The following is a 12,794-nucleotide window of genomic DNA, read 5'->3' on the forward strand; positions in this document are numbered from 1 at the left end:
ATATCAAATTATACAATTTTATTTTACCAAAATATCATCAAAAATATTGATGCACAATCTTCCTAAACAATACATGTGAATATTTACATACATTGATTAAAAAAATTAAAAAAAAAAAAAAAAAAAAAAAAAGGAGAGAGAGAGAGAGAGAATTAAGCACTTTATATGATTGAGAGACCAACTAGTCACTCCAATTACCATAATATGGTACAAAGATGAAATCTCCCTTGACCTTTTGAAGAAGCCCAAACTCATATTTAACATTATATCAAAGCTAGGGGCGGCCATAATGACTCTAATATACATTGGACCAAGTGGAGTTGTATACATATGTGGGAGAGTGTTAAAATTACACTTTGGCTCTATACGAAACATTACATGTGGGTGTGCATGACTAAATTAAAAAGAGTTCAGTGTAGAAGAGTGTTGAACCATAACCTTTACATAAAATATTTTTGATATGCAATGACTAAAAAATTACCAATATTGAAATAAGACAAAAATCCATCCATGTAGAAGATTACAAAAGGCAAGTTAAAATCGTCATCGCTTAGCCATAAAAGTAGTAGCTAATAAGGTAACTTGGTCCATGGAGAAGATTACTAATCAATCTTGAGAAAAATGTAAAGAAAAAAAAAATATAATAACCTTGAACAAATGTGAAAAATGTCAGTCAAATATTGATCATAATTAATATCAATAATAATAATAATAATTTCACATAATTTGTTAATTTATATAAAATACAAATAAAAAACAACGAATGCAAGAAGAATTCATCGTTGGTCTAGTCTCCTCTCCGCCCATAGTAAAAAGAGCTTATCCTTGAAAACACGTAGGATTTGCGGCACACACTCACCCCCACACCAATACAATTTGTCAACTCTTATTTTTCTCTCTCCTCTCCCTTTAAAAGGAGAAATAGGTGACTCCCTAAAAAGTCGCTTCTTTTCTTTCATTTCTATTTTCACACATATTTTGCTTATTCCCCAAGAAAATATTTTCACTTTCTCTCTCCTCTTTTCTATTTTCTCTCTCTTCTCAAGCTCTTATCATCTTTTACCAGCTATCATCTACCGATTACAAGAAGATAATTAACAACTCAACTTTTTGAAGTGAATTCATTTATCTCGTTTTTTTTTTTTTTGAAAGATTTATCAAAATAAAGATTGATTAAAATGAAGGTGGTTTGGTCTCCTGATAATGCTTCTAAAGCTTATATTGATACCGTTAAATCTGTAAGTTTTTCTTTTCATTTCTTCTTTATGTGTGACTTTTGGTTTATTTGATCCTATAACCCCTTGATAATTCTTTCTACTTCCCTTTTTTTTTTTAAATAAAAATTAAGTTACATAAAATTAGGTTTTGCCAGTTTTGGTTAATTCATTGAATAAAAACAAATAATTTAAAATAAATATCTAATTGTATTTCTGCACCTGATTCAAAATTCAAGATATATTTTGCTTTTATCAAGAAACGTGTAGAAGTTTTTTTTTCCTTTTGCTTTAAGTTTCATTTGATTATGAATTTCTGTAAATATTTTTCCAAAAAAAATGAATTTCTGTGAAACTAACTACTCCGTAACTTTTTATTACTTTCAATTAAAAACTACGAGTACTTTTGTAATAAGTTTTAGACAAAAAAAAAATATCTAACATTATTCATTTACCTTTTTAAATAAACAACTTGTTAATTATCTCCGTTTCTAAATGTTTTTTCTGTTTGGTAAAAAAAAAAATTGATCTTAACGTGTTTATATTGTTTTGAAATGGCAGTGTGAATTGTACCAAGAATCAGGAGTAGCAGAACTAATATCAGCGATGGCAGCAGGATGGAATTCAAAGCTAATAGTAGAAACATGGTCAAATGGCAATTTTACCCCTCGAAGCATCGGTCTCGCCATCGCAGCCCGTCACACGGGCGGCCGTCACGTATGCGTAGTACCCGACGACCGCTCTCGGTCTGATTACATGCAAGCCATGTCATCCGTCGTACACGGCGTACCAACACCGGAGATTCTTGTCGGAGAACCAGAAGAAGTGATGTCCGAACTCGAAGGCGTTGACTTTTTGGTGGTGGATAGTCGAAGAAGAGACTTTTCGAGGTTCTTAAGGTTAGCAAGGTTAAGTAACCGAGGGGCAGTTTTGGTATGTAAAAATGCTGAGGTTAAAACGGCGTCGTCTGGGTTTAAGTGGAGAGGAGTTCTAGATGGAGGGAAATATCGTGTGGTACGCACTGCTTTTTTACCCGTAGGACCGGGGTTAGATATCGCACACGTGGCAGCATCTTGCAGTGGGTCTGCTCCATTAACGAAGAAGAAGCGTTGGATTAGACATGTGGATCAGATATCTGGTGAGGAACACGTCATCAGAACTACCTGAGATATTTATGTTTAAAAAAAAAAAAAAAAAAAACAAACAAACAAACTAGTATTCGTGATTTAGGGAAAAAAGGAATGTGTCTTTATTTTATTTTAATTTATTTATTTTGGGAGTGGAAAAGGGGATATTGTTGACTAAGTAATAAATGTAAATATAAATGACTTTGTTGCTTCTGAGACATCCATGCAAATGTTTCAGAAGTGTGTAGTTTATGATAATGAATGGTCTAATTGAGATTAGGCCATATCTTTGTACAGACTAATTTAAAATGAGTGATTATGAAGTTTTGTTCATAGACTTGTTGATGACAATTGGTTATGTTTTAAACATGTTATTACTTATTAGTCGACATGCATGTTTCAATTTTTTCATGATGTAGTCATATACGTAGTACTTATATACCGAGTATACTTTTGTATGTTCGGAAAAGTTATGTCACACTAAGTAATACAAAGTACTTTCAAGGCTTTTGATCAATGTGAGAACTATTATGAGCTTCTTTTGTAGTCATATGATGTCGGTTTTTTTATTGTTTAAACTTTAGGGCTTACTTCTTTGATGAAGTATATTATTTCAAGTGAGGCATTATGGTCATCACACGGAAAGTTTTGCCTAACTGTTTTCTAAATAGTCTTACTTACACCAAATTTTGGGAAATTTTTTTTGTCTATAATTAATTATTTGCTTCAAAACTAAATTTAACTGTAGAATTTATTGTAAAATCCGATTGAGTAATTGCAATTAGGATACAAGAGCTGAGAGCAGTAGTTGCACGTAATGCTGAATATTGGGTTTGGCTAAATTAAATTGAAGGAATATTACTGAGAATATACGATATCTATTAAACGTGCGCATTATAAATGCAACAATACTGAAGTTACTGGGAGCATGCCAGTTTTTTATATCATGGCTTGTTTTGATGGATTAAACTAAAAGAATTGGGTTTAAAATTCAAAAATAAATATTAAAGCAAGTATAAGAGGGAGTGGAAAATAGGATTATGGAATAATTTAGCTCAATACGTACAAATTTTTTCATTTTAATTTGTTTTTGTTTACTTACTACTTTAGCTTGCAGATAATTAGTAAGAAAATTAGTTATATAATAATAAATTTAGATAATTTTAATCAAATAACACAAAGGAAAGTTTAAATTTGTCAAAGCCAATTGTTTTTTTTTTTTTTTTGAAGCCAATTAGTCAAAACCAATTGATTACTAAATATAACGCCCAAACGAGTAATTTGTGTAGTGGCAGTGTAAGGATATTTGACGACACCTCTCAATCTCTCATATATCAATCCAGTCTAGCTTTGCAAATCAAATTCTATGATCAAAGTGAAGGGGAAGGAATCCTCACCCCAAAAAAACCCTAGTGAAAAGGCCAAATTCTTTCCACTAAGCCAACGTCGTAGAATATAAATAATTCCATATGTATATACTTTTAAATGATCAAAAAAGAATTTTCGTTGTATTTATAAGAAAGGTAATGCTAGGCATAGGGCAAACAATGAAGCAAGTGAGTGGCTTAGCTAGCTTAGGTTGGCTGAGAAAATGGCTAAGTATTACTGTCGGTCTAGCTATGGTGTGATGTTGCGTAAGGGTGGTTGAGGATATCGAGGATCTCGCGGCGTTGCTAATGATATTATTGTTTTCATAATTTCACGTTAATTAGAAAAAAAATATTTCAAGTTATAAAAAAAAGTTATACATAACTCGTATTAGTGCCATGAATATTTCAGCGATGTATGCGAGAGATGTATCACAATGTAAGATATTCTCAACGATTATAGCTTTAATAAAGAAAACTTTTATTTGATTCTTTTTTATGTATTTGTTAATTTAAATTTCATTTGTAGATGTCGGATGACCTTTTATTATTGAATTAATTTTTTTTCAAAAAATAAATACATTAGTGCCATGAATATGTACTTATCTCCAATTCCATGATCTCAACAAAAGCAAGTTTTTCTCAATTATAATTGATTGTGAGTATTTTTTTTAACCGAAGTATACATACTCCCTCCGTTTTTAAATATGTGACTTACTTTACATTTGCTTCATTTATCTCTTATTATTGATTAATATTTGCTTGATGAATTGTCTTATCCAATACACAATATATATATTCCAATTAAGACTTATCATTTCCTAATTTTTGGTACACAGCTAATAGAAATCGCCTAATATTCCTTATCTCATGATGTCATCCCGAGCTGAGTCTTACTTTCAAAAAAAAAATGATGTCATCCCGAGTGTATTACAAGTTTACAACTGTTTAAAATTATGTTCCAAATTTCAAGTTTATGTACAAATTTTACAGCATTTATGTAAAATTTACCCTTTCTCCGTTTTTTTAGTTGCAATAGTTTGACTTTTACACTGTTTATTTACTCTACTTTGATTAGATTTCACGATTTATGGTTAAACAGAAATATAGTCATGTGGAATCTTGTCACATTCGTTTCGATATACTGTTTTAATAGCCAATGTTTATAATTTTTACATATTCACAATTAACAATATAAATGATTGAAATAATGTATCGATAAATGTGAAAAAAAAAAGTGTTGCAAGTATAAAAAAAAAATAAAGGAAGTACAAATCACTCATTTCAATACATATCAATAATATATTAAAAAAATTATTACTTCTTACTCCCTCCGTATTTTATTACTTGCTCTATTTCTCAATACGCGGAATTTTAGGAGAAATAATAAAAAATAATAAAATATGAAGGATGTAATGTGGGGTTGGTGGAAGAATAAAGTATGATAGTTGGGAGGAGTGAGAATGTGAACATATTAAGTATGATAGTTGAGGGTCCACTAGGAGAGAAGAAATTATTAAAATATTATAAAAGGTTTCCAAAAAAAAATGGAGCAAGTAATAAAATACGGCCGCATAAAAAATGTGGAGCAAATATTAAAATACGGAGGGAGTATGAAATTATATTGATAGTATATGAAACAGAAACAAAATACTCCCTCCGTATTTTATTACTTGCTCCATTACTCCTGAGCACGTACGTCGATACAAATATTTGATCAGTAATGTCTTTAATTATCAATAAGTATAAATACTAACAATTGAAAATTAATAATCTATTCATTGAATCGATTTCAACAAGTACCTACAATACTATATTTTTTTTATGTATAAATAACAAACATAAGTCAAAGTAAGTAAAATAAATAGTGCAAAATGTGCAAATGAAGCAAGTAATAAAATACGGAGGGAGTACTCCGTACCACTAATACTAACGAGTAATGAGTCTAATAAACCCATCCATACGTATACGCCAAAAGACGATCACCATGATGTGTTGGCTCATTAGAGTTTTACTTCAAAAAACATATAAAAGCATATTGTGGATTAGATTATAAAAGCCGTGTTTGTGTTAATGCTTACTACTAAGTACTAACATATTACAAGCTTACAGCAAAATTATAGAAAACTCAGTCCAAAGAAAAAACATTACATTTGAATATTCTTGTGGAAACATATAGTAACATTTTGGACAGACTGGACACATAAATTAAAGATATTGACCTCCTTTTTACAGGGTCAAAAGATTGTGGAAAATGAAAACTAGAGTAATTTTCAGCCTTCTGAATTCTTATATCATTAAAAATTCTGATTTTAGTTAGTGGATTTTGGCTTACCTTTTCACGTACGTCATGAGTTAATGAAGTTACAAATGTCTTTAGACTTGGAGTATTCTTGTTAAACACGGTTAAGGAATGTTCAATACGCGTCAAAGTAAATGAAATGTTGCTTTTACATTCTACCTTGGAAAGTGTTTTACTTCATACTTCATTTTTAACTTTTATGGTTTTTTCCCTTTTCTTTTTTTGTCTGAATAAGTAATAATGCATAACGAATTTACAAGTACAAATACAATTGGAGAAGAGAAATATTGGAATTTGTAATATAATCGTATACAAATCCTCAATCTTTACCTCTAAGCTCTAAGACTTCAATGACATTTTTACTTTTAAAGCCTAAATTTTGATATAGTACGATTTTTGTTTTATAATACTAACGTGGTAAAAAAGTTATTTGATCAACACATTATAACCTTATCTTAAAACTGCGTGTTGATAAATTAATTCTAACATTTTAAATTTCTTCAAAAAAAAAATTCTAACATTTTAATGTATCCTCCACATATTTTAGATAAATAAAAGATATGTGAATACTCTTTTTTTCAAAAAAACTCATAATTCTAGCCATCCCAAAAAAATTTAACCACTTACTATTAATCCATAAATCAAAACATTCAAGATCAACCCGAAACAAAAAGTGAAAAAATCCTCATTAAAACGGAGTAAGACAAATAATCCAAACCGATGATCTTATTCTTTATTCGAAATACTCCGTAGATAATGTTCTTATTCCCTTTTCTTTCACAATATATATAATGTTCTTATTCTTTACATTTTCATGATATCAATTGTTCTTATTCTAAATAATAAACGGATTAATGAAACTTGCGGGTTGCATCAAATGACAGAATACTACTTTTTCCAAATTAAAAGGGGCTTTTAAAGCTATGTAACATCACCCTTTTATCAAATCAATCAATATAGATAAAATATGGTTTGAGTACTTCTTGTTCTTTTAGAATACTACTCGTATAAAAGAGTGGTAGGTGCACAATCACAGCAATAAAATTAGAGTGCATAAGAAAGCCGGCACCTATATATGAAAGTACAAGTATAAATTCATTAATTCTACCAAATATACAAATTGTCAATATCACCAACTCACCGAAAGCAATATTTAACGAACCGACAGATTCCGTTATCAAAGATGAGATGAGAAGGAACTGGTAATTTAGTCAAAAGATCGTCGAATTCTGTTGTATTTCTGTATGCTTCACAGCATCTAATTCAGAAAATAGACAGTTGGATGTTACGTGAAACCGATAACAACCAAATACCAACCTCTTACCTAATATATTCACAACGAAGAGAAAGTTTACCGAGCTCCTCCAATCATCCCCTAAGAGGCAACTCCTTTTTTTCCGACCAGATACCGACAGAGGAGGAAGTAATCTTAATGACCTAGCTAAGGCATCTTTAATTCATGAAGACAAAGTGGGATCTCAACTCACTGTTTTAGTCCCAGCTACCTTTACTTCGACGGAGGGACTTCTTCTGTGACAAGACTTTTTTGTTCTGCAATCGTTTCTGCTCTGACTTGGCAGACCTTCAGCCATAGACAAGCAAACTTGATGTCAATGCATATAATAAAGAGACATCGTAGAAGTTATAAAAGCGAACAAAGAATCGCAAGTTGGAGAATATATAGATGGTTGAGAGTTCAAAACGAGGATATGAAAGGAATCATACAATTGAGCTATTTTCTTCTTTTGTGCTTCTGTAGGTGCTGGTGGGACATACGCAGCAGCATCAATAATTGCCTGGGTTCAGTAAGTTAAAATAAGCATATAAGATAAGATTAAGTACACACAAATATCTTCTGAGCAAATCGGAAAGTGAGTGAAGAGCTACTAGGCAGAATTTGACAGATGAAATATCTTTGTGAAAATGAAGCTAAAGCACGATGGGCAACACAACTTCACCATTAAATCCAATTGGTGGCCACCAATAAATGAACAATTGTGTGTATGAAGGAAGAAAATTACTTCAGCTGAATTATTTGTAGCTTTCTAAACCCAACAAGGACATATGAGTACTTCACAATGAATCCTTAAACAAGAACATAGAAGAACAGAAGAGGAAAAACAAAAAAATAATTAAAATATTTAACAAGAATAAAGGAGAAATGCAGATTTAAGCACCTGTAGTTTTGATAGGGCGTCTTCAATGTTACCCCTGACATACAGATAAAGAATAAACGATATTTAGAAATGTGCACAATAGAAAAGCTGAATTCAAAAGTAAACTATGTAGCAAGGAATTTACTGTTGTGTCCGAGTCTTGGTGGAAGAAATCACAATCTCTCCGTCTTTGTTGATCCGGTTCTTCTCCTGTTCATCCAGAAGCATTATATGAGACAAAATGAATAACAATTGTTGTCAAGTGCTGCCAGATATTTATATTGGAACAAACTCCATTCTCTAATTAAAACCAAAAAGTTGGAACCCAGGGGCTTTTTTCTCTTATTTCTCCATCGCCAGTTCATTATTATTAATTAGTTAAATATTCATTCATCCCTGTATTTAACATTCATGTTCAAAGCAGAGGCTTGCATTGAATACAAATTACAAAGGCCCTACTCCAGCTATAAGGTATCCAAACAATGACATAAATCTTTCAATATATGAACACAAGACAGAATAGACTTATATATTACTCTGAAAAAATAATACAAATAACGAGGAAAGAACCAAACCAATTGCATAATCTTATCTCTGATTCTTTCACTCAGCCAAGTTGCATTTTTCACATTGAAGCGCATGTCTACCTTAGTGTTTACTGCATAAAAAAGTTAAACACTGAAACTATGACAGTATCTCAAAATGCTCACTATTAAATACAAAAAGGGACTTAACAAACCTTTGTTAACATTTTGACCTCCAGGCCCTCCACTTCTTGCAAAATTCATAGTCACGTGCTCTACAGATATACAATGATACAAATTAGACAGCTGTACATCAATTATAAAAATAGGTGATACAAACTAGCCGACTGTACGGAGTACGTTAAGATCAGTTTATGTTAAGATCAACTAGCTCAACGATAAATGCAAAAGGACAAACTAATACAGAGTATGTTATTGAAGAGCTCCTTTCCTCAATGACTCATTGCCATTATCTAAAGTTTTGCAGCAGTAACTTAAAATTGAAATGATGATCAACAATCACCCTATGATTAAGAATAAATAGCATTTCAGAGATTGAAAGGAAACTTATGAAAAGGCATGAACTTCAAGAAAATACACTTGCTTTGCCTAACGATGGAACGGAAATCTTAAAATATAAAGGGAGCAAGGCGCATAAGTCCTTGAAGCCTAGGCACAAGGCAAAGGTGCATGCCTTTTGTAGGTGAGGCACACTTTATTTATAAAAAAAATATATATATATATTAGATTCTATTAAGCAAGTCTAAAAAAGGAATTAAGAAAAATGGTGAAAGGGTTATGTGATCAATAACTAGGGTTCTTCAAACGGAAATGGGGACATGGGGTTTCTCTCTCCTCTAGAATTAAAGTAAACCTAACAGTTGCAAAGTCACATGGTAAACTAACAAATTAGCCAATGACTACTTAAAACATAAGGTGCAATAAGCAACCTAGAAAAAAGCGCATAGGTGTGTGCCTTTTGTAGGTCTTTGCGCCTCACATAGCCAAGGCGGCAGGCAGCCAACTCTCACGCCTCACTCCTCACCGTGCCTTGCACCTAGGCACGCTTTTCAAAACTAAGACAGAAATCAAGGACAATTATATAGTTAAACCTAAGTAGCAACTCTGGTAGGAGACATAAAATGGACTCTTTATCTCCCCAATCTTAGAGCACATGCTCTCATTTCCACCTAATAGGTACTTGAAATTGGGCAAAGAGATCGCAAAAAGGATTAAACGAGTAAGCAAAACAGAATCACAAGTAAAACTTGTTATCTATTCAAGAAACGTCAAACGTTTATTTACAATGACCAATGGCCAATGGCTAATGGCTGAACTATTCCACAGATCATAAAATCCATGGCCTATAAGGCTATAACAAAACTTTAGCAGCAGCATAACCTACTCGAAAGATACAAAGCTATTCTGTAATAAGCCCACAATTTTGAATAGAATGTCAGTTAAGGAACTGATAACAAGTTTATGTAAAGGCATGAAGTTTCGTTAATACATTATAAAGGATAGAGATTGAGGACAGATTATAAGATAGATTATAAAGTCTATGCTAAGTAACAATGTAGCAAGCTAGCAACAATCACGTTGTATGAGCATAATGTGGACCCTTGTCTACCCAATATGAGCTCCCATGTACGCTAAATCGGTATTCAGAATTCGGCTTAAAAGAAGTTTTTCTTAATAAAAAAAAATTGGGTCGACAGCTTTGGAAAAAAAAGACAGTATGGGATCATAATATTCATAAGTACATTGTGTTATCAATTCTTTAAAAGCAAGATTTCATTTCCAATGCCCTACAAGGAGAACTACGGGGTAGTTCATAAGCCAAAGGTCCAAAACCATTGTGCACAAAATCCTCAAAGATAACCAACCTAATGAATTTCCCGAAATATAGCAACACTATATTGATGCTTCAGGACCACCAAAGCCGACATTCAGAACAGAAAATCAGTACATACAGTTAAGTACTTGTAATTAATTTTTACAGCTTCAATAGAGCTATACAAGAGATACATCACTTACATTTTAACTAGAAAAACAATCAACAGTTTAACACCTATCCTCATTTACAAATAACTGCATTGGTCTCCACTTATGATGTTACCAAAAACCATTTGAATAACCCTAAGTTCAGATTTCCAAACAAAAATTCATGCTAAACTAATCAATCACATACAAAAAAGTACCAATTAAAGAACCCCAGTTCATATTTCAATACAAAAATACTTGCTAATCTAACCAAGAACACACTTTCAATTAAAGAACCCTATGTTCAAATTTCCTAACAAAAATTCATGCTAAACTAATCAATCACATACTTTCAATTCAAGAACCCTAAGTTCATATTCCTTGACAAATAATTCATGCTAAACTAACAATCACATACTATGACAATTCGATTGTTGCCCATTTCAATTCAACATTAAAAAACCTAATACTCAAACATTAAATAGCAAAAATTAGAAATGAGGAGCAACAGAATTACCAAGAGAGATTTTGGGAGGAGGCAGCTCGTTATCGGCGCAAGAAGCACGTTCTTCAGCTTCAACAAGAAGCTGCTGAACCTGAGAAAAACGCGCCGACGCTTTCTTCCGAGCATCGCCGTACTCCGACGCCGCAGCACACCGGAAACCGCCGTTGCTGATGTTACGGGAACCGGTGTAAGGGGAGCTTCTGAGAAATGCTAAGGCAGCGCGTTTGGTTGAAATTGCCCGAAACGCTGATTTTGAAACGCTGTTGAGAAGGATGTTTGTGGTCATTCTAATGGCTGCCATTCTCGTGAATTGGTGAGATTTTTGAAGTTTGAACCCTAGATAATGATTTTGTTGTAGTGATGATTAAGAGTGGAATTTGCAGTTGATTTTGTTTGTGGATTTATAGATTTGTGGAGATTAGGGAGAGCATTATCTTGGGTAGAAAGTCGAATTCAGAAATGTGTTTTTTTGATTTTTAAGACAGTACATACTTTCTCGCAGATAAAAATAAAAACATATTCATGTTCTTGCAAAAAAATTGTAATTTCTTGTACTCTTTTACACCGCAGTCCCAAATGTTTTGAGAATTTACACTACTCACAATATTCTACTTGAGCACTTTCTTTGAGTGAAAAATATAATCACGTAAAATTTTAATATATTTATCTCAATTAATATTTTCAGTTCTAGTTCTAAAGCTTGTGTCTTACCATCAAGTTATGTGATTTTTTATGCAATCTTTTAAATACAAAATATTAAATATGTAGCAAATGACAATATCAACAACAAATTTAATTACAAGAAAATTGAATCATAATTTACAACCTATATTAATGATCAGTTTCAAGTTATAATCCGAGTCATCGTCGAGGCCTAAAAACTAGTTAAGTGATATAAAAGACTGAAACTATGCATTGACAATCGTAAAAGTCAAAACGTTGCAACTAAAAGCTAACAAATAAAGTACTAGTAAAATAAGCAAATAAAAAGAACAAAAGAAAGTTCTTTAAAATTATTTTTGATTTTTGATTTAATGAGACAAGTAAAATAAGACCAATGATCTAATCTTGAAACTAATGGCTAACACTTCAATTAATATAGAATTCGAGTGCTGTCCCAATGAATGGCCTAATTTAGAGGCAATAACTAATGGCTAATGAATTCAATCTCATGAGGTTGTTGAGTTCGTTTGCGATGTCTCTTATTAAATTCCTAAACTGCTTGCCTATTACAATCAAGTTCAAGCATTAGGGTAACTGCTTCTGCACTCTCCCATCCTTAAGAACGAGCCTGTCCTTGAAATTTTAAGAGAGACTATTATATGGATGAACAGTTACAAGAGAGGTTAATTGTACAAATAGAAGAAATTGTTCGCTACTTTTTTGCCGAAACAAAAACACAATATAAAGGAACAAAGATAATTTAAGATGGACTTTCATGAGAAAATTTCTTAAACCTAATTGGAAAAGAAAAACCTCAAACATGTTGACTCAACTCTTCTATGCCATTTGATTTCATCTAAGTAAATTTGCTCGCAATTGTTCCCTCTAACAATTACATTGTCACTAGTACCAACAATTAGCATTAACTTTAAATCTTTTTAACACTAATCAAA

General features: G+C 32.0%; 2 protein-coding genes across 2 annotated transcripts; one reads left to right on the forward strand and one right to left on the reverse strand.

Moving 5' to 3' along the window:
* Positions 1-552: 552 nt before the first annotated feature.
* Positions 553-2,686, forward strand: LOC110719370. Its single transcript, XM_021898290.1, has 2 exons — positions 553-1,238; positions 1,776-2,686. The coding sequence occupies exons 1-2, from the start codon at positions 1,179-1,181 to the stop codon at positions 2,379-2,381; spliced, it is 666 nt and encodes a 221-aa protein (XP_021753982.1). The 5' UTR covers positions 553-1,178; the 3' UTR covers positions 2,382-2,686.
* A 4,345-nt stretch (positions 2,687-7,031) lies between these two features.
* Positions 7,032-11,743, reverse strand: LOC110719371 (peptidyl-tRNA hydrolase ICT1, mitochondrial-like). The gene is made up of 7 exons (XM_021898291.1): positions 11,191-11,743; positions 8,906-8,965; positions 8,742-8,824; positions 8,312-8,376; positions 8,188-8,221; positions 7,736-7,806; positions 7,032-7,592 (listed from the first exon to the last, which is right to left on the reverse strand). Exons 1-7 carry the CDS (start codon positions 11,477-11,479, stop codon positions 7,502-7,504), a joined length of 693 nt encoding a protein of 230 aa, XP_021753983.1. The 5' UTR covers positions 11,480-11,743; the 3' UTR covers positions 7,032-7,501.
* Positions 11,744-12,794: the final 1,051 nt, after the last annotated feature.

This window comes from Chenopodium quinoa, unplaced genomic scaffold, assembly GCF_001683475.1.
Source record: "Chenopodium quinoa cultivar QQ74 unplaced genomic scaffold, ASM168347v1, whole genome shotgun sequence".
NCBI lineage: Eukaryota > Viridiplantae > Streptophyta > Magnoliopsida > Caryophyllales > Amaranthaceae > Chenopodium > Chenopodium quinoa.